The sequence below is a fragment of the Mytilus californianus genome, unplaced genomic scaffold (genome assembly GCF_021869535.1).
Source record: "Mytilus californianus isolate M0D057914Y unplaced genomic scaffold, xbMytCali1.0.p SCAF_9, whole genome shotgun sequence".
Classification (NCBI taxonomy): Eukaryota; Metazoa; Mollusca; class Bivalvia; order Mytilida; family Mytilidae; genus Mytilus; species Mytilus californianus.
The window spans coordinates 89,400,179-89,422,787 of NW_026262745.1; the positions used below are offsets into that span (position 1 = coordinate 89,400,179).

Below are 22,609 nucleotides of genomic sequence, written 5' to 3' on the forward strand. Positions count from 1 at the left end.
CCACTTGGTCATTCTTAAGGAGGATACTCATCAGAATTAATTGGTTGTTCTCGTGTATGTTCATACTACTCTGATTTTATTAGATTCGTTACATAAATTGTTTCAAGGAATAAGCTACTTAAATCGCCACTACATGCGTTTTATAACCTCGGTTTCGTTTTGTGACCCTTGATTTGTTTTCGGTTAATCGGTTTATGACTATTGAACAGCGGTTTACTTCTGTTGACTTTAGTTATGGTCACCATTACGTACAACAATGTATTTGTTTACCGCTACGGTATATTTAGATCTTTAGCTTATAGTTTTAAATATTCAAATACCAGAATATTCTTTGAATCTGTTATGTCAACCATTGTGTCAGATTCATACTTGTGCCATTTTGACTAAGTATGGCTTTGCATAAGGGGTAACGTATGCATAAGAGGAGACGCGATGTCAGTGTACTCTGTCTCGTTGCAAAAAGAAAAATTGTCATAGGATAATTTTCGAAAAGTTCTTTCTACAAAACAAAGTAATAATGGACTTATTTGAAATTATATGATATCAATATGTTACGAAATAAAGAGTTTAAATTGTTTCTATTTTAAACATTACTCACCCAAGCGTTATACCATGATTTTTCAGTATTTCCACTATACAGGTAACAATTAGGGCTAGCATTTTGGTCAGTAAGCAACACATAACCATTAGGGCAATTTGTTTGAATACATGGTGCTATAAATATGACAACATTGGAGTTCAAAGAATTAAAACAATGGAAAAACATAAATGAAGATAAAGTTACCACGTTCAACACAATGTTTTGAATAATTCTAAATGCAAAAGCATTACAAAAGAGGCGGAGGTATCATAAATTGAAAATAAACTGCCAAAGACATGTCATCAGAGAGAAAAAGAGCTAATTTCTACAACAAATTGCAAAAAACAAGCAACAGTCTACAAAACACAATAAATAATATTAAAGACTGTGCAACACCAAAAACCGGGGTAATCTCAGGTGCTCCGGAAAAGTAAGCAAATATCGAATTAACGTTCTGTCCACAAATAGTTCGTGCACATGTAATATTATCGATATGTATCATGTTATGTTTCTATTAAAACAAAATGATGAAATATGAATATAAGAACTCTGGGATGGAGTGTTAACGTAAATGAGACCGTAATCAACGACACAAATAACCAAACATTTATTGACCGATGTTTTATTAAATGTGTCTTGTCTGTGTAATAAGTTGTTCAAAATGCATATTCTGTCTTAAATGTCCCCTCCAAACCGATCACCTACCCCCATCCCCATCCCTCACCCACACACAAACACACATGCAAACATATACTTTTCATAAAAAAAAAGAAAAAGAACTCGGTTTATTAAGTAGAGTTTATTTTCAGTTTATCACTACCTTCCATTGGAATGTACTAAAAAAAATAAAAAGTGAATGTTTTAAAACAATAATTTACATGTAGGCCATTGTAAAAGAGAGGCAAAATTTTCAAAAGGTATCGTTCGTCCTTAACATGCATGGAATATTTGCCACTGGACGTTAAGCAACCAACAACCAATCATTAGGAATATTCCAACTTATAAGTTGAAACCCAACTCATAATGACATGGCAGTATAACAGGGGAAAAACATAAAACATAACCACAGTATACAACTGTAAACAACATAAAGCATAACAAATTAAAGACATATCAACACAAAAGTGCTTTTTGTCTAGACACGATAAAGCTTGCTTCAAATAAAGGTGGATATACACATCCAAATGTATTGGTAACATTATAGATTGACAATGTAATTATGACATCTATAGCTTAGTTATTCAATGTTTCTGATAGACGCACTAGAAAATTGTTGCTATATGAATCACAGACAGGTGCATACATCACTGAAGGACTACTTCATACTACATATAGATCGAGGCCGTTGCGATATTAAGGTAACAAGAGGGGAATACCGACATTTGTTATATCTTAACATAAGCTAAATGATTTTGTCAATAATACTCACTATTTGTTGTTGATGAGGTTTGCGTTGTTGATAAGGCTTGCATTGTTGGAGTCAAAGTTACCTGACTGACACTAGTTGTTGTACTGGGAATCATCATTCCCATCATAGCCATCATAGGTACCGTAATCAAAGATTGGAAAAAAAGTAGGGAAAAAATAGATCCAAAGCCGTTTCCAAAAAAGTTTCCTATAAAAGTTTCTGCAATGGATTTTGAAATAAAAGATGAGTAAATGTAATACAAATAACCAATGATTATAATTGATAACTACTTAGTATAGTGTTCTTTCAACACCAGATGAAAATAGTTCAAACATAAGATTGGTTGTGTTAAGTCATCTTGAATGGCGTTACCGGTATCACGGATGATAAATGTATATCGTCAAGTGTCAGATTTCACATTCAAATCTATATGCATCATACATGTACGTGTGATCTTTAGAATATTCTTATGTTCTATTGTGATCAGCTCAGCAGTCACGTTTAAAATATTTTTCAAAGAACTGGTATGTTTAAAACATCAATGCATTTACTGGTAATATTACAACGACCAAAAGTGTTGTGTTCAGTTGGAATTTTTGTATTGACATTATTATGTGTGGTTTTCATTTTTTTACGTGTTGTCGATATTACAAGTATTTGATAAACACATTGCACTTGAAATTTGAATTCATGAAACAAATAAAAAATCATTTTTAATGGCGCTCCGAATATGAAACAATGAACAAGTGTTTAAAACTTTTTGTATATTCTATTTTGCTTATGGTTTACTGTTTCATTTCAAAGTTGTCCGAATTAAAAAAAAACAAGTGTGCAACAAAAGTAAATTGCAATATACATGATATAGAAATATCAATATGTTATAAAAATGTATAATTGCAATACAGAGTTTACATGGTTCCGCATTTGTTTTTGTTTTTTGTACTCTATCAAAGCAAGACGGGTAGTTCTTTTGTTGTTTTGTTGTTTTTGTTATATTTCTTTCGACAGAACAGTGATAATTAGTTAAGAGTATTAAGAGGCGCGGAAATACTACTTCTTTAGCATGTTAAATGTACAATATTTATAATATATGAGTATGTTGAAGTCACCAATACTGACATTGATAGGAATTATACATTTTCAAAGACATCTGTTTATTAGTAACGCATTTACCTCAGGCATCGTCTTCAATTACTAACAAATTTGGCCGTTCTTCTTCAGCATTTTGAAATACTAAGCTTACACATAGTGGAAGGAAATCCACGATCAGTACTATAAATATAAGCTGAAAAAGAGAACATAAAAGTATGTGATATTTAAGTTTTTAAAGCAATTTATCGACGCAATGAATTAAAATGCATTCAACATAATACTGCTCAGCAAATTAAGTATTGGGTTACATGATCATATAAGATATGGTATGATTGCTAATGAGACAAATATCCACCAATATTAATTGAAATGGATGTAAGCAATTATAAGCAACCGTACGACATCAACCATGAGACAAACCCATACCGTATAGCTATACCAGCCCCAATTATATGTTTGGCTGTTTAAAAAGAATTCAATGTGCACTGAAAGATGTGTTTCTGGAATTTAAACATTATTAATTAATTGGTAGCAACATAATTATCTGACCATTTTCTGCAATCAAAAGTCATTAAATGATCAAGTTAAACGATTACAAATCAATTTGGTATTATTTCAAAGTAAAAAAAAATCATGATTTTCTTGCCTTCAGAAGAAAATGCGTTTAAAGCAAGCACATTTTTGGAAAGTGCTACTACATTTTGTGTATTGAAATTTCCCCCAAAATGTAAAAAAAATTTTCTTCTGATCACTTCAAACAATACAAAAACCTTTTGTTTTTATCATAGCCGTGTGCGTTACGGCAAAAAAAAACTTTATTTAAAGATTTGAAAAATGTTATAAAAAAGCAAAAGGACTTCTACCACCAGAGAGCAGGCTTTTTAAAAGTTAGTTTTGCATCTTTTTTGTTTTTGTTTAAACATTTAGCAATATAATCATGAACTCCATTCTTGCAGTGAATATAATACTAGAACGCCATAAACAGGAATAAATATATACGAAATTCCTCTGATTTTAAATGAGTTAGTGAAAGGGCAGAACCCTCAATTGCATGCTACATTTATTTACAGGAGGGAATATTTTGAAATGTTGGTACTTTTATCACAGCAATAGCTCCTCATCACAAAGGCATCTAAAATAAGTTTTCGTCCAAATATGGTCTAAACTTTAAGTACCGTTTGTTGATCATTCATAATTTAGACTATTGAAAAAGGGAAATTCTTCACAAGCTTACAGTACTGCAATAAGACATAGTGGTGATACACTTTTGCAATTGTAATCGAAGTTCTGTCATGAAAATGAACAGCCAACAACAAAATCAATACATTAAAACTAACCTTATAATTTTGTGCCATCATGAACTCTCTTCAGATTTATGAAAAATGAAATGTTCACTATGATATCATATGTTTTTTAGTGTGTTGACCTTCTCCTGAATCCTACGGTTTAACTATTAAACATCGATGTCTTATTCGAATATATGCTTCCGTAATATGTTGACAAATCAGAAAGTCAACCCACGTGTTTCTTAGGGTGAACCTGTTTTTTTTTCGAAGAAAGGTATACAAGTACCAATGTAAGTTCATAGGGACTGATATTTGATGACCAATGAAGTGTTATATGTCTGAAAACAGTGATGTATCTGTTTTGACGGATATAAATTAAAATGATCTGTCCAAATCAGCTGTTCGAGCATAGTTGATTTATATCAAGTGTTTTTTAATCATTTGTGATCAATATTCAGTTCTTAGAAATTAAATGTCAAATTTAAATCTGACAATTGATGTGATAGACGTTTTAAATATAATTAACATTTATTAAAACAACTTATTTGATAAGCATTTTTTTATAAATTTAATGAAATCTTTCCATAAAAATTACATTTAGATGTGAAAATGAACCGCCAACATCAAATACATTGCAGTGATACTAACCTTGTCATTTTGTGTCATCATGTTCCCTCTTCAAATGTACGGTTAAACGGGATAAAATGGGATGTTCAGTATAACATGTATAATATCGTACGTTTTTTAGTTTATTGACCGGTGAAACATCGATGTTCTTTTAAAAATAAATGCTTCCGTTATCTGTTTGAGAAATTAGAAATCGCCTACATGTATCTCAAGGCAAATCTGTTCATTTCGAATCATTCGACTCATGTCCACCGTTCAATATGTAAATGCCAGAAGGAATATAATACAACTGTAAGTTAATAAGGATTGATGTTTTTAATCAAAATGAAGTATTATATTTATTAAAACAATAATTGAGAAGGAGCTTTTTACCATATGTGCAGTTGATTGTCTTTTTATTAATTTTTGGTTTCTTTCCATGGTAATGTCAGTTTGATTTCTATTGATGACTTTCGAATGTGAATAAACTAAATGTCTAGGCCTGCATCTTACAATATATCAGTCGATTTGTTTGTTTGTTCATTTGACTGTTTTCTTATGAAACCATGCAATCATACCGACATAAATATATCCATTTGACAATGTATCACATTTATCAACTTCAAACATTTCAAATCCAAGCATGTTTAATAATCTTAAGTTGTGCATAGCTGTATGGACAAAATAGACTTGAAGATAAATCTTTATCAAAGGTCAAGTGAAAGAATTGAAACCTAAACCTCGACTTATCAATGGAGAATTCTAAAATGGGTATGATTTAAACAATGTCAATTACGAATCACTGACTATTGAGATAATGACCTTTCGCTGATACAGCCCTTGGATGGTGTAAACTTCCCAAAATAACGTGTATGGTGTAATGGTGTATGGCATATGGTGCAATGGTAGAAGGTGTATGGTGCTATGGTGTATGGTGTAAGGGGAATGGTGTAATGGTGTATGAGGAATGGTGTGATTGTGTAACGTGCGATCGGGAATGGTGTGAATGAATGGTGTACGACATTTCATTGGTTGAAACCGAAGTTCATTTTATTTTAATTTTTCGGATTGTAAACATAAACAATAATAATAATCCTATTGTTCTTTTTTCCCAGTAAAGCATATTACTTTACTCGTTAGACTCTATGTCATATATATTTAATATACACATATTAAAAAATCTTTTTTTTTCATATTCTTATTTACATTAAACAATGGCTTTAAAATTACACACTTGTGATCACATGCAGTTATCATAAAAGAAAGGATTTTATTTAAACTAGAAGGCGGATAGAAAGGTTATCCACGCATCGGAACAGTATTTTTATATCACGGGTTATCAACATCATTTTTAAAGTTGCTTCGTTCCCCACTTTTGACAGTCTCTTTATAAATATCTTATCGTCATTCATCTATGTTTGCCTTGGATTTACGATTCTGTTTTCCAAAAAATGTTCAAAGGAAAATTGTACAGTGTTATTGCACATAAGGTGTTGTATAATTATGAACAATCTCGTCAATTTCGTTAGATTTGTCTTTACGGATTATAAATGATATATTGAACGTCCGAAAAAATATACTTATGTGAAACGGAATGAAATATTTGCCACTTGATATTTAGCCACCAACAAAATCAACCAACCGACATAATATACTAACAGTATACTTTTCCTAGAAGAGAACTTCTCATACTTTTCATTATAAAGTACAAATGAAATCTGTCATGTCAGTCACACTGTTGGATGATGAGGTGGAATAGTTTTATTATACAAACCATCCTGAACTACTGAGTTTAAATCATCACACCTCAGCAAGCACGACTAATTTATGCGCAGACCAACCCATCACACAATAGCCCAAAAGGAATCTGTGATGTACCCGTCCATATTCAGAAGTCATGGAAGTGGGAAATACAGATACTGATACTGACTTTAGTGACAGTTTTATATAACGAATACAGAGATGAAATGCTGGCACTCTAAATTAAAGCGGACAAGAATTTGTTATCATTGTATTGCAATGTTGCTGTCATTTGTATTATACAATCCATCCTGACATCAAAATATTGCTGATTTACTATGCGGCTATATAGATTTACATAATAAAGTGCAAATATGGTCAGTTTTGGTTGATACTTTAAAATAGTTTTGTTATATGAGTCAGCCTGAGGTATCAAAACTACTGAAATTTTCTTGTGACACAATATTTTGAATAAAAAGAGGACATGCTGGCAATCTAGATTGATGGGGACAAATTTGTGTTGTCATTGTATTGCAATGTTGCTGTCATTTGTATAATGCAATCCATTCTGACAACAAAATATTGCTGATTTACTATGCGGCTATATAGATTTACATAATAATAAAATGCAAATATGGTCAGTTTTGGTTGATTCGTTTAAATAATTTTGTTATACGAGTCAGCCTGAGGTATCAAAACTACTGAAAGTTTGTTGCGTGACAATATTTTGAATAAAAAGAGGACATGCTGGCTATCTAGATTGATGGGAATAAATTTTTGTTGTCATTGTATTGCAATGTTGCTGTCATTTGTATTATACAATCCATCCTGACATCAAAATATTGCTGATTTACTATGTGGCTATATAGATATACATAATAATGTGCAAATATGGTCAGTTTTTGTTGATGCGTTTAAATAATTTTGTTATACTAGTCAGCCTTAGGTATCAAAATTACTGAAATTTTGTTGCGAGACAATATTTTGAATAAAAAGAGGACATGCTGGCAATCTTAATTGATGGGGATAATTTTTGTTGTCATTGTGTTGCAATGTTGCTGTCATTTGTATAATGCAACCCATTCTGACAATAAAATATAGCTGCTTTACTATGTGGCTATATAGATATAAATAATATTAAAAGTGCAAATATGGTCAGTTTTGGTTGATGCTTTAAAATAATTTTGTTATACAAGTCAGCCTGAAGTATCAAAACTACTGAAATTTTCTTACGAGACAATATTTTGAATAAAAAGAGGACATGCTGGCTATCTAGATTGATGGGGACAAATTTTTGTTGTCATTGTATTGCAATGTTGCTGTCATTTGTATTATACAATCCATCCTGACATCAAAATATTGCTGATTTACTATGCGGCTATATAGATATACATAATAAAGTGCAAATATGGTCAGTTTTTGTTGATGCGTTTAAATAATTTTGTTATACTAGTCAGCCTTAGGTATCAAAATTACTGAAAAATTGTTGCGAGACCATATTTTAATTAAAAAGAGGGCATGCTGGCTATCTAAATTGATGGGTATATTTTTTGTCGTCATTGTGTTGCAATGTTGCTGTCATTTGTATTATACAATCCATTCTGACATCAAAATATTGCTGATTTACTATGCGGCTATATAGATTTACATGATAAAGTGCAAATATGGTCAGTTTTGGTTGATGCTTTAAAATAATTTTGTTATACGAGTCAGCCTGAGGTATCAAAACTACTGAAATTTTCTTGCGAGACAATATTTTGAATAAAAGAGGTCATTTTGGCTATCTAGATTGATCAGGACAAATTTTTGTTGTCATTGTATTGCACTGTTGCTGTCATTTGTGTTATACAATCCATCCTGACAACAAGATATTGCTGATTTACTATGTGGCTTTATAGATATACATAATAAAGTGCAAATATGGTCAGTTTTTGTTGATGCGTTAAAATAATTTTGTTATACGAGTCAACCTGAGGTATCAAAACTACTGAAATTTTGTTGCGAGACAATATATTGAATAAAAAGAGGACATGCTGGCAATCTAGATTGATGGGGACAAATTTTTGTCATTGTACATGTTGTTTTGCAATGTTGCTGTCATTTGTATTATAGAATCCACCCTGACATCAAAATATTGCTGATTTACTATGCGGCTATATAGATCTATATAATAAAGTGAAAATATTATGGTCAGTTTTGGTTGATGAGTTAAATAATTTTGTTATATGAGTCAGCCTGAGGTATCAAAATTACTGAAATTTTGTAGCGAGACAATATGTTTAATAAAAGGAGGGCAAAAATATTTCCAAATTTTTTAACCCTATATAAATTAACAGATTGACACACTCCCCATTTCCATTCTCAATTTTATAATTATAAGTGCAAATATGGTCAGTTTTGGTTGATGCTTAAAATAATTTTGTTGTACATGTTGTACATGTACCAGTCATCCTGAAGTATTCATTTTTGGCATTGTTTGTCGATTTTATCTGAAAACCAAGTTTATAAGATTTACGATACATGTTAAAACCGATAATAATAGCATTGTAACCAATATCGTTTTTAATTTATAGATAGGCAGATCGCGGATAAATTTGCATTACAAGCAAAGTTTTATGCGTACTTTATTTACAAATACATGTATATATATTTAATCTGTATTGTTTATATAACCATCATAGGCATGACCACGGAGATTTTAATTTTATACATTAATTTACAATATTGTGATCAAAATTCGTTTTTTAAATCAAATAAATAATTTTGTAGTCGCACGCTTTCTTTGAAATTTAATTGCATTATGGGTAATTTCGGATCGTGTAGATAGAATGGGGAATGGTGTATGGTGTAATGTGTAAGGTGTATGGTGCAAAGGTGTAACGTGTATGGTGTAATGGCACAAGGTGTATGGTGTAATGGTGTATGGTGAATGGTGTAATGGTGTATGGTGTGAGTGGGAAGTTTACACCATCCAAGGACTGTAAACATTTCACCCGTAGTAGTATCAACCAAAATAGGACCTATAGAAGCCGACTTTGTCAAGGTGTAGACATTTGTTATTTGATATCACAAAAGACAATACTATCGTTAGAATGTTTTTCCGTAAAGAGAAAACTGAATGTATTTGTTATTTTTCCAGTTTATTATTTGAATCATCAATGCATATCCAATATGAAAAGAAAGATATAAGATATGATTACTAGTGAGGAAACAGTGTTCGTTGTCAGTTTTTTTTTTGTTTTTTTTTTTTGGTTTTATGAGTTTGTTTGTCCCTCTGGTATCTTTTGTCTCTCTTTTAAAGACAGATCGACCAGTTCGTATGCTTTTTACATCTTTCACGCTAACACCGCATAACCGTAGACTTATCTCAGAGATATCTCAGTTGTTCTTGTCATCGCTACTCCTTCGCAACCGTAAACGATACTGACAAATACGTTTTTTTGGCAAAATGCTTATAACATCTTCAGGATTTCGAATACAAATATGACCAGAGTAATCCTGATATTCCATACGAAAGTTATTTCTCCTAATTTCTATGATGTAATCGATATGTTTCTATATCTTGTAATCATTAATTGATAGATATCTAGAGCCCTCATATTTATAGTCCAGGAACAACAAAAAAAAGAAAACGAGGCCAAGGTAGTCTTTTTTATTTTGACATTGGCTTCATATGCTTTTACTCAGAAAGAGATATAGACACATCAATTTAACAAATAATTAGTCGCAAATGTTATAATTTGAATAACAGTATTTGTCAAATTGATATCCGACATTTTTTTTGCGGTTTCAATGCCCCTGAAATTATTTAATCTACATATTACCTAATTACAACTTTAAATGTTACAGCATATCAAAGTTTATATGTATCTAATATAAATCGATCAATCAACCAAGGTCCGTTTATCGTCGACGAACTCGCCCCATCCCGCCCCCGGTATGTTTGAGTTACCACAATTATATTAGAATTAAAATTGCCTTCTGTTCTGTGGTGTTTTTGAAAAATGCAATCCGACACATGTATAACTTTCTGAAAGAGAAATCTGCTGCAATTTTCATGTTTTTTATTTTCCCAAAAAAAAAAAATCGAAAAACGTTTTATTTAATTACTATCATGATAATTGAATTTTTTTGGGGCATGCACTGAATAAAGACTCTAAGCCAGGGACAAGAGCTCTTCAATTTAGATGTAAATGAATAAGAAAATATAATCTCGTTAGCATTATGAATACTGGCCAGATCTGGGCTGAAAAATAAAAAAAAATCAATGCAATTCAAATCACTCTCTTGTTCTTAGCTATTAGTGGTATCCTACATTTAAATTTCTAAACATGCACTAAGCACATACACTGGCATAACAATGGTGAAATAGGTTCATTTTCTCAAAACAAAAAAAGATTAATTTGTAATCTAGTATCACGAGAAACAAAGACACAAAACATGTATTATCAAACATCAATTATGTGTAGTAACTAAAATCAATAGTTAGTGTGTTATTCCATCAATACTCATGTTGTCGTGTTGACAAACTCTCTTAAAAAGACTTCAAGTAGACCATCATTTTGCCTTTGATATCGATACTTCGTGACGTCATAATCACACCATCTTCGAATAGAATACGAAATATGCAGGTGATTTCAACAAAAGTTATAATCTACTAGTAGACACGGTTGCTCCACAAAATTAAGAGAAATAAAAGTGCATACAACAAAAACATAGAACATGAATCACTGGGGTCATTATTATAGAATGAAGACATTACTAAAGGAAGATGCAAGGATATTTTATTTAAAGAGAACAGCAATGTTAGTACAAACCTTGTAATAAGTCTAATTCGGTGAGTAACATTTGTGAAAAGGGACGGGCTTGTTGTTACGACATTAGGAACATATCCACTACAATCTGTGAAACGGATATTCTACAACGGTCAACCACATCGCGATGGGGATGATTTCAACTTCAGCACTCGAAACTCTTAGTTTGATATGCCCATGTATACATTCAAAAGTGCAAACTACAGAGTTCGCAAAGATATTTAAACTATTATACTGAATTTCAAGTTTATGTATAAGAATGCTTCATACATATTACACAAGGGAGATAACTAAGCAAAAATCTGAAAGTTTTAATCCCGTTCTTTTGTAAAGACAATATCAATCAGCTTAACATTAGTGATAGTCAAACTGCTGTATATCCAATAATATTTATTTTTTCTCGATAACATGTGTTTTACATTTTTATATTTCTGTCAAAGGGCCAAAGTTAATAGTTTGTTATTTAACGAAAATGAAACGAGCCAAATCAATTTAACCAAGATGTTTGGTACCACCTGATTATCAAGTTACAATTAAAATATTGCTACATATTATGTCAATAGATTTTCCTGATCCTTCTTCTCTGTCTCTTTTTGCACTTTATACAATACAAAGAACAGATATAATCATGGTATCTGCTGGAACAGCCGTATCTACAAATAAAAAGAACAAAATGTATTCCTAAATATGACGCTTATGTATGAGGTGCTCAGAACCAGGAGTAAATTTGCTAAAAACCTCGGAATAACCTCACACATTTTTACACTTCTACGTGGATAAAAATATTACTGTCATGCTTTAATTAAACAGTGAAAAGGTGTAATCTTTGAAACGTCAAGTGAAGTTTCAGGGATAAATATAGCTTCTTTTCAAAAGAAGATCTTTCTGTTTGACTGTTTTCAGAGTCTTCTTTTACAAAATTTATGAACGACTTTGTGTTTTTATTTACAGATGATGTATCTTAAAGGGCCATTTTTTAAATTAAACTAAGTTATACAAATTCTTTCAATCAATCTAAAACACATTAATGAAACATCTGAATAGTGTTAAAATGACGCATTTGTATAGTTTTGCAAGGAGAAAATGATTAACATTGTATTTTCTCTGATATTTTGAGAGATTTAGCATTGACTTCTAATTCACAGCTTTAAATGCTGGGTGGGAAGAATAGTCATCTGTACATTTTTTTGAATGGTGGTTGTCATTGCTGATGAAAAAATATTAATGATTTGTAAAGAGGTTTCATGGTGCATTTTAGTGACCATTCATTGTACATATCATTATCGAGTGTATCTTGTAGAGTGAAGAACTTGAAAATAAGGAGATGTTGTATGATTGGCAATGAGAAAACTATCCACCAAACTTCAAAGAAGTGAATGTAAGCAATCACGTGCAACCGTACGGGCTTCAATAATAAGAAAACATTCATACTGTATGGTCGGCTTATCATTTTTGTTTATACAGTTAAGCTTTGGTTGAACTCCCAAGCCGAAAGAATAAATCTAGCCTGTTGAAAAATTCCTCGTCAGTAAAAACAGTAATTTACTGTGGTTTTAGTGTTAAAAATTTATTAGAAAGACTTATAATCACATATTGACTTACCTAATTAGACTTATCACAGGGTTTTTTTTTTACATTAACAACACGACAAGTGAAGTGAAGCAGGATCTCCTCTCCCTTCCAGAGCACATGAGATCACTCCCGGTTTTTGGTAGGGTTCTTATGGCTCAGTCTTTGGTTCACTATGGTGTGTTTTGTATAGTTTTTATATTTTAGTCTTTTTATCTATTTTGCCATTGTTTTGTAAATACATTTTCGACTTATGAGTTTGAATGTTCCTTTGACATCTTTCAACTCTCTGTCACTATATGCATTCACACTCAAGTCAACATTGGTACAATCAGAAAGAAGACACGGTTGATAAAATTCAAAAAAGACTTTTCTTGTATCCTAATATTTGATACTACTGAAACATGTCGCTAGTTGGTTGAGACACGGACAAATCGTATCAGTCAACCATTTTGTGATCGATTAATTGTGTGTAACTCGCTTTACGTCAAATGGCAAATAGTGCATTTTTAGTACGAAAAAAAAATGAATGACGGGAAGTTTGGAATGACAATTGAAAAAATGGAATAGTGGATAGGGATAGGAGTTTTATTAGCCTTTGAACACGCCCATACAGTCCGATTGAAGAGTTGTTCCAAGTATTCTCAACTCGAATTGTAATCTGACATTCAGCAGTGAGGAATAGTAGTATTGAAAAAGGGACATATGAGCTAAGGGTGTTTTAATGTTTAATAATGATAAGCTCAACAAACTTAATTAGTTCGAACTTTAAATGCAAGCTTACCATTGGTCCAGTTTCTAGGTGTGAAGTTTTTGGTGTACAGGAAAAGTGGAATGGCTCCTTTCTTTTCCCATGGACAATAAGGAGTTTGATCAATAACAACAAACCATCCATCATCTCCTGGACATCCATCATAACTTTTATTTACAAAAAACTTGCGCCGTAACTTTCTGAAGAAATAATCAGATATCAACTTGATCACATTTAAAATTAATGTTTACCTGTATATGATAATATAAATTATTTCCAGTGCCTGAGGGAGATATGAAGATGTGTTCACCCAAGCACATTCATATTTCATGAAAGCATCGCCCGATGGAACTATATCTTTTCGAGGGTGAAAACATCTTCATATCTCAATAAGCCAATTGAAAATGAATGTTTTATTCCACTACCTATACTTTTTTTCTTCCTGAACATTATTCTTTATCTTATCCGCTTCTTTTTGTTTTTGTAACTAAACACTACATGAAGAATGATAATCAAAACTAAACATAATCTATTCATTATAATTCCTTTTTTTCTTTTAGACCTGAATTAATTTTGAAAACGAAATTACTTTACAATCTCTAAAAATATTTAAAACGTTATTTAAATATTAACCGCACGTAATGTTGTATACGGAAGTTCCGAGGGGAATATGATACTCAGAGGGTAATATAAAGTTTTGTTCGACGTCATGTGGCATAGTCTCGTCCAATCAATTGTTGATTTCGCTATCAATATTAATAAGCAGTGCAATAATATCATTTGAGATAACTTAATTTGACACAATGTAAAACATTGTAAAATATTATATAGTATATGATATTATATGGTATGATGTATAGTATAATATTACATTACTTAATTGTATCTTTAGCAATATATTAAAAATTATCATAGAATGCATGATATACAGTTAGTGATAAAGTTTTAATATTTAGAAATAAATGCACAGCAAGGGAGAATAATTGTAATTAGTTATATAACCGACAATAACGTTCTTATGTGCAGTTTGCAAACATTTCACTTGCCAATTGGAAATAATACAACTTTTTAGCAAAAAATACAAATATAACTACTGACCTAACAACAAAGTTGATTGCATGGATAATGGTTATATTTTTTCGTTTATTGTATGCCTATAGTCATGCAATCATTAAAACTCTCTTGATCATTACAAGTATAATTATTGCCGTTTTAATCTGTTCTCTTTAAAACGACTCTGAATCAACAAGTCGGTGTAAGTACATGTTTTTGATACCGTCAACATGGTCATGTATTGTTCCTGCATGTATCAAGAATATTTTATTGTCAATTTACTCCTATTTCCTTACCATGTTTACTGTATACAAAATAAGTGTTAGTCATTAAAATAAACTATTAGTAAATTATTTACCCAGTTATTGAAAAGAAGTTAAATGTACTGCAGGATTCCAAGTCATTAAAACTACTGTCTGCTAGATTTGCTCTACTAAACCAGTTCATCTTATCTGTATGTCTGCCATTAAAGGACATCCATGCAACAACATGATTATTCTTGAAAAATTCTATTTTCACCTGTGAACATTAAAATAAACAAACACAAAAAAATTAAAAATTAAATGCTACGTCATAGTAAAATGTCGTTGGTTATTTTGTTATTGTTTGTACAACAGATAATTTAGTTAACCTACATGTCTATAAACTTATCTTTCGTATTGAAAAGAATTAAAAACAAACAATATTAAACACCATGTTCAAGCCTTGGGCTTCGTCTTTATGTAATTGGTGCCTTTGTTGTTCGGTATTTGTTATAGATATAGAGCTGGAACTTCTTTCTTTGTTTCTTTAGTTATATCTGTTATCAAATACAAGTTACCGTCTTTATATTTGCAGTACCCCAATTATCGATAATTCTATTTCTTAAATGGCGGCTTGTGCCCTGAGTAACGAACGATGTTGGTAGATCGTTACACAATGCCTGGTTGTTCCATGCTTCAAGAACGGGCTTTCCATTTCCGGAAAATGCTATAAACACAGGAAACCAAACTAAAATGTAAAAGTTTTTATTTCACATTTCATGTCAGATAAAATATCGTATGATATAAATGTTTAAGAAGGACATTTCTATAGTAATGTGCCTTTAATAAAAAAAAAAGATGTTGTTTATCGTCTTAATAACGTGTTATATTATTCTTTTATTTGTCTTAAATATTATTACTTTTACTGTTTAGTCTGTTTTTTTTTTTTTTTTAGGTGATATCCTTTAGACGTGACTCTAAACTTATTTATCCATCAATGTGTTATTCTTATTACTTATACACCCCGTCATTGTGTTATTGTTCTATGAGAAGTTGTGCATTCTTGTCTTTCATTTTTGCTTATGTGCTTTGTTTATATGCCATTTTGTGTTAACTTTCTTTATTACATATGACTTGGCTCTGTACTTATACATCCCGTAATTATGTTCTTGTGGTATTGTAAATTTTTGTATTCTTGTCTTTCATTTTTGAATACATTATGCTTTGTCTATATGCCTTTTTGTGCTTCTTTGTTACATATTTGTTTGTTTTCGTAGTGATGAAGATTATAACACAATGTTGACTGCTGTTCCTCTTTTTTTGACATTTTTATCAACTGTGTGTGTTTGTTTTGTACGCACATCGTTGTCAATATAACGGAATTTGATGCTACTTTCATACAAGTGAGACGTTTAGCTAGTTATAAAACCAGGTTTAATCAACCATTGTGTACATTACAAAATGCCTGTACCAAGTCAGGAATATGACATTTGTTATCAATTCGTTTGATGTGTTTGATTAGGGACTTTCCATTTTGAATTTTCCTCGGAGTTCAGTATTTTTGTGATTTTACTTTTTAAATGCTTCATAAAACTACCAGCACTAACATGTATATAGTTCTTACCTTCTGTTGTGCTGACACTTTCGTGAACAACAAGCAAAACCAGAACTAAGATACACATGGTCATTTCAGCATTCGGTTTCATACTATATCATGAAAAAAAATATTATTAAAATAGCTACATTATGCATTTATAAGCATATTTTCAAAATAAATTACATTATTAACAAATAAAACGTAAGAATATTGTTATTAGAATAAAATAGAATAGAACATATTATATAAGGTAGGGTTATATGAAACATTACAAACATAAGCTCTATAGAACTTTTTGCCGACACTTTTTTTTTTGTGATCTGTTTTAGTTATTTGTTTGCGTTATATTACACTAGTAGCAAGATTTCAGTCTGAAACGGTCATTTTGGTCTGATCAAGTCTGAATCAACTGAATTTACCGCTAGGGAAAAACGTTAAGACTTTTTAAGACTTTCAGACGCTGTTCAGATATGTCGTGTTCAGTCCGTTCATTCATGTCAAGATAAACAAGACAGAAGGCTCTAGCTGTTAAACAAGATATGTTAAGACGGTTTTAGACGAATTCAGACCAAACATAAAAAGTAATGTTCAAAATTTTCAGATCGGGTTAAGATCCGTTTAGTGTGTCAGAATGATATTAGGAGTTACGCCCCTTCATGTGGATGATACATTTTAATTATAAAAAAATTACAATATAAATGCTAGAATGAAAAACGTATATTTTTAATAATTAAACATAAAATCATTGGTTGACGTTTTATTTCTGTTGGTCTTTTTTTAAGAGATTAGTGATTTTGTTTTGTTGAGGAAATAACTTATTCGCCTATAACTGTTTATGATTTTATTTTATTTTTTATTTTCTGATGTTAATTTATGTATTTATCTACTTATTCTTTGAAAAGAAGTAATTGCAAATTTTAAACATAACATTATCAAAAGAGTGAAAACACCTTATAAATTTCATGCGTCTGAAGCACGTTTCTGGATTTAACTTCATCGGGAACGATAAACGTAAATACAAATATGTTTTATGTCAGATAATTTATATCGTTAATTTCGTTATCTTTCGATACTTTCCTCTAAAACTTAATAATTACTTCGTGGCATTTAGTAATCATTCCCCGTGCGTGTTATTCTTTTTATATTTGGACAACCGTCTTCTTTTTTTTTTTTTTGCTTTTATTTCGTAGTGATGCGTAGTCACCAAGGCCGCATCAGGGAACCATGTCTCCGAGTGCAGTTAATATTCTGAAAACTGCACTTAGACCGTGACGAGACAATAAAACTATAAATAACATACCATCGGAAAGAAGAAGATGTTGATGGGAGGGGGCGGGGAGGAGGTTACAGAATAGAGAATGAGTGGCAATAAATATAAAGAATAGAGAAAATGGATAAAAAAAAATAAAGAATAGAGAATAATAAGGTGCTTGAATATAAAGAATTGATAATAATAGACAAAAAGTTTAAAGAATAGAGAAAATCGGCATAAAAAATTAAAGAATAAAGAACTAGAGGCTCTAAAGAGCCTGTGTCGCTCACCTTGGTCTATGTGCATATTAAACAATGGACACAGATGGATTCATGACAAAATTGTGTTTTGGTGATGGTGATGTGTTTGTAGATCTTACTTTACTGAACATTCTTGCTCCTTACTATTATCTCTATCTATAATGAACTTGGCCCAGTAGTTACAGTGGAAAATATTTTGTAAAAATTTACAAAAATTTACAAAATTTATGAAAATTGTAAAAAATTGACTATAAAGGGCAATAACTCCTTAAGGGGTCAATTGACAATTTTGGTCATGTTGACTTATTTGTAGATCTAACTTTGCTGTACATTATTGCTGTTTACAGTTTATCTCTATCTATAATAATATTCAAGATAATAACCAAAAGCTGCAAAATTTTCTTAAAATTACCAATTCAGGGGCAGCAACCCAACAACATGTTGCCTGATTGGTCTGAAAATTTCAGGGCAGATAGATCTTGACCTAATGAACAATTTTATACCATCAGATTTGCTCTAAATGCTTTGGTTTTAGAGATATGAGCCAAAAACTGCATTTTACCCTATGTATTATTTTTTTGCCATGTCGGCCATCTTGGTTTGCGGGCAGGGTCATCGGACACATTTTTTAAACTAGATACCCTAATGATGATTGTGGACAATTTTGGTTAAATTTGTCTTAGTAGTTTCAGAGGAGAAGATTTTTGTAAAAGATTACAAAAATTTACGAAAAATGGTTAAAAATTGACTATAAAGGGCAATAACTCCTTAAGGGGTCAACTGACCATTTTGGTCAAGTTGACTTATTTGTAGATCATACTTTGCTGAACATTATTGTTGTTTACAGTTTATCTCTATCTATAATAATATTCAAGATAATAACCAAAAACGGCAAAATTTCCTGAAAATTACCAATTCAGGGGCAGCAACCCAACAATGGGTTGTCTGATTCATCTGAAAATTTCAGGGCAGATAGATCTTGACCTGATAAACAATTTTACCCCTGTCAGATTTGCTCTTAATGCTTTGGTTTCAGAGATATAAGCCAAAATCTACATTTTACCCCTATGTTCTATTTTTAGCCATGGCGGCCATCTTGGTTGGTTGGCGGGGTCATCGGACACATTTTTTAAACTAGATACCCCAATGATGATTGTGGCCAAGTTTGGTCAAATTTGGCCCAGTAGTTTCAGAGGAGAAGATTTTTGTAAAAGTTTACGGACGACGGACGACGGACGACGGACGCAGGACGACGGACGACGGACGCAAAGTGATGAGAAAAGCTCACTTGACCTTTCAGGTCAGGTGAGCTAAAAAAAGGACCCCCTCCAGATCCTCATAGAAGTTTTCGTTAAAACAATACAACCTAATTTAAGTTCAGCATCTAGTATATATCCTTGTAAATGCGTTAATCCTTTCTTTCATTTTAATAACAATTTTATTTAATATAAAATAATTATGTATTTATTTGTTTATTCAAGTTGCACTATAGCAAATAATTCTTCTTCGCCTTTTTCTTCCTATAATAGTAATAAATGTATTCGTTATTTAATATTTTCTGTCAATAAAGATTGAATTCGATGGCACGTGCCACTAATCAAAAATGATCCTTAAACTATCAAAAACTTGGCAATTACAATGGCTATTTCACAATTACATCATATGTACACCTGTCATGGTATCATAGCTCCGTTCATGTATGTGTAATTTAAGGTTCTGACACATTTTATAATACTAGTAGCTTCTTTCTGAACACTATTGACGACATTGTTAAAACTGCACGAACATATCACAAAACCGCAAATTTAGTGGTTAAAAAATAAACGATAATGACAAAAAAATAATTAAAAACTAAAAACAAAACAAAATTCTGTTGGAAGTAGCATATATTTACATGTATAAATTGTCTAGTGCTTTTATTACAGCGGTATACTTGTTTTATACACAGACCATATTCTGATCATATTCTATGCTAAGATATTGACAAGTCAGAAGTATATATGTTAAAAGTCGTTTTAAATCAATTCATTTCACAGCTGAGGCAAATGTTCCTTCCCATTGTTGAATGGAGGTTAAATAAATGTGAACAATAAAAAAGATGTATATTTCTTAGGCATGGAGCTAGGCATTTCTGAAGTATCTTTGATAGCATTTTTTTCCTATCAAAAATGTATGCTGGTAAACAGTCCGTGTAACGTAAAAGTTAACAATACGAACGATGCCCGAATCATGTACGGACGATGCCCGAACGATGTACGTACGATTCCCGAACGGTGTACGAATGCAAACGAAACGCTAACCGAACGTTGTACGAACCCTGAACGAATGATGTACGAACGAAACCATGTACCATAAACCATACCATAAACGATAACATAAGCTCCCTTTTATCGTACATCGTATGGTATTGCGTCAATCTTTTCGTTTAGCGTATATCGTATCGGTTAGCGTACATCGTTTCGTTTAGCGTATATCGTATCGTTTAGCGTACATCGTTTCGTTTAGCGTATATCGTATCGTTTAGCGTACATCGTTTCTTGGCGTACATAGTTTCGTTTAGCGTATATGGTTTTTTTAAATATATAAAACATGAATTGTGTTCTGTTAAATCTTTTTATATAGGTTATCATAGGCGTAACATTTAGATTGGATGCATATTTCAGTTTTTAATTAATCATTTAATAAATTATAACTTAATCTGACTCGATGTTGATCCAAAATTATTTACATAAACAGTTTGAAAAATAAACACTGAAATAAATTTAAACAAATTAAAAGATATGATAGCCGTGGAAATACATACTTGGTGAATGTGCGAGTAAACTGCAGTCTGCAGGGTTTTCAGTCAACATTTTTTGAAAATAGCCTAAGGTATTAACATTCTTTTGACCTAAATGAACAATGTATTTTAGATGGAATTCGGAATTAATCTAATGTTCTTACAAAGTATATTCGGGGTCTTAAGGTTTGCCTTTTGTTTAAAAAGTTTGTTAATCATATTTATATATTCTCTTTTATCGCATGTATTTAAACATCGTCTGAATAACAGTTTCATCTACATATCGTAATCAATCTTTTTTTTTAGATTATAGATATATTTTTATTCATCTATCAAATCAGTCGAACAAAATCAAATATATGAGAAATTTCAAATAAAAACAATTACCCGTTATGTGCCTCATCAACAGCAAACATAAATCCTTACCAATGTACAAACGATAGTGTATTATTTTTACTACAAATGCACTTGATTTTAAACAATAATCAAAAAAGAGCGCGTACGGCAAATGAAAAATTTCGAATTCTTAAGTGAAATTATAATTGAGCGTCTTCATTTTTGAATTTTCTAACAACAAAAACTAGACCGTTTCCCTGTATTCTTAAATTTTCTAAGACCATTGTCCTCTATTTTTTATTTAGCCCGTTATACTCTATTCTTATTTTTTTTTTTTTTTTTTTGCTTTATTTTCCTGTATCTATATCCCCTTTATTCGGAGCAACCCTAAATATACATATGCTACACAGGGTCTAAAGGTCATCGCTTGTGCCGTGATACACATGTTTGCATAACAAAGGATGTCCTTGTTCATATTTATAACATTTTAAATGTCCTCCTAATAATACATCTAATAGTTGCCACTGGACGTTAAACAGCTAACTATAAATTTATCCGTCATATTCTTAGTTTTGTTATAATGTGTAAATCAAACAACATAATGAAATACTTGCAGATTTTCACTGCCGAAATAATGGGAAATAATTGCACAAAACCACTCAATTACATCCCTACGCCACAAAGTCTAGCTTTTTCACATGTAAATAAATTACTATCATTAATCTATTTCAAAATAATTTCAAATGATTTTAAATCAAACGGTCGTTTTACTAATTTGCCAAAAACAAAAAACAAACAGTTATTTTCATTTCTTTTTTTAAACAGATCGATTGTTTTTTAATGGTCGGTGCCTGACAGCATTTATAAAATCTTTTTCCATTTTTGCCAGTAAGAAAACTACATAGAACAGGAAAAATCAGTGTCTTAGAAATACTTCCGGCTCAGTTTTCTAATTTCTTTTGAAATGTGGTTTAATGCAAAAATGTAAGTCCTGAATACTGCATTTGTACCCACCAAGCATTTGGGATTAATAACAAATCTATGGTAGTCTCTTTTACTTTACTTTGCATACAGTAAAGATAAGAAATAAACAAATACGTCTCCGAAGTATGTTGCTATTGTCACGGACACGCTGGGGTATGTTGCGGCCACTAGGCGCCTCTTCGAAGTTCGGGCGTACACTAAAAAAAATGCCTAGCTACGCCACCTTAGGTGTCTGTATCAATTTAGACTTCATCTTTCGT

General features: G+C 31.4%; 2 protein-coding genes across 2 annotated transcripts in view; both read right to left on the bottom strand.

The window, feature by feature from the left end:
• The window catches only part of LOC127716018 (uncharacterized), a 364,497-nt gene that overhangs the window by 309,033 nt on the left and 32,855 nt on the right, over positions 1 to 22,609 (bottom strand). The gene's annotated exons all lie outside the window — the stretch shown is intronic.
• LOC127716019 (uncharacterized) overlaps positions 11,475 to 22,609 on the bottom strand; it is a 35,284-nt gene continuing 24,149 nt past the window's right edge. Inside the window, exons 2-6 of the mRNA XM_052222143.1 lie at positions 16,766 to 16,848; positions 15,720 to 15,889; positions 15,258 to 15,418; positions 13,880 to 14,046; positions 11,475 to 12,179 (exon numbers count right to left, since the gene is read on the bottom strand). Of these exons, the coding sequence (XP_052078103.1) occupies positions 12,127 to 12,179; positions 13,880 to 14,046; positions 15,258 to 15,418; positions 15,720 to 15,889; positions 16,766 to 16,848 (634 nt within the window). The 3' untranslated portion in view covers positions 11,475 to 12,126. The remainder of the gene's footprint in view (positions 12,180 to 13,879; positions 14,047 to 15,257; positions 15,419 to 15,719; positions 15,890 to 16,765; positions 16,849 to 22,609) is intronic.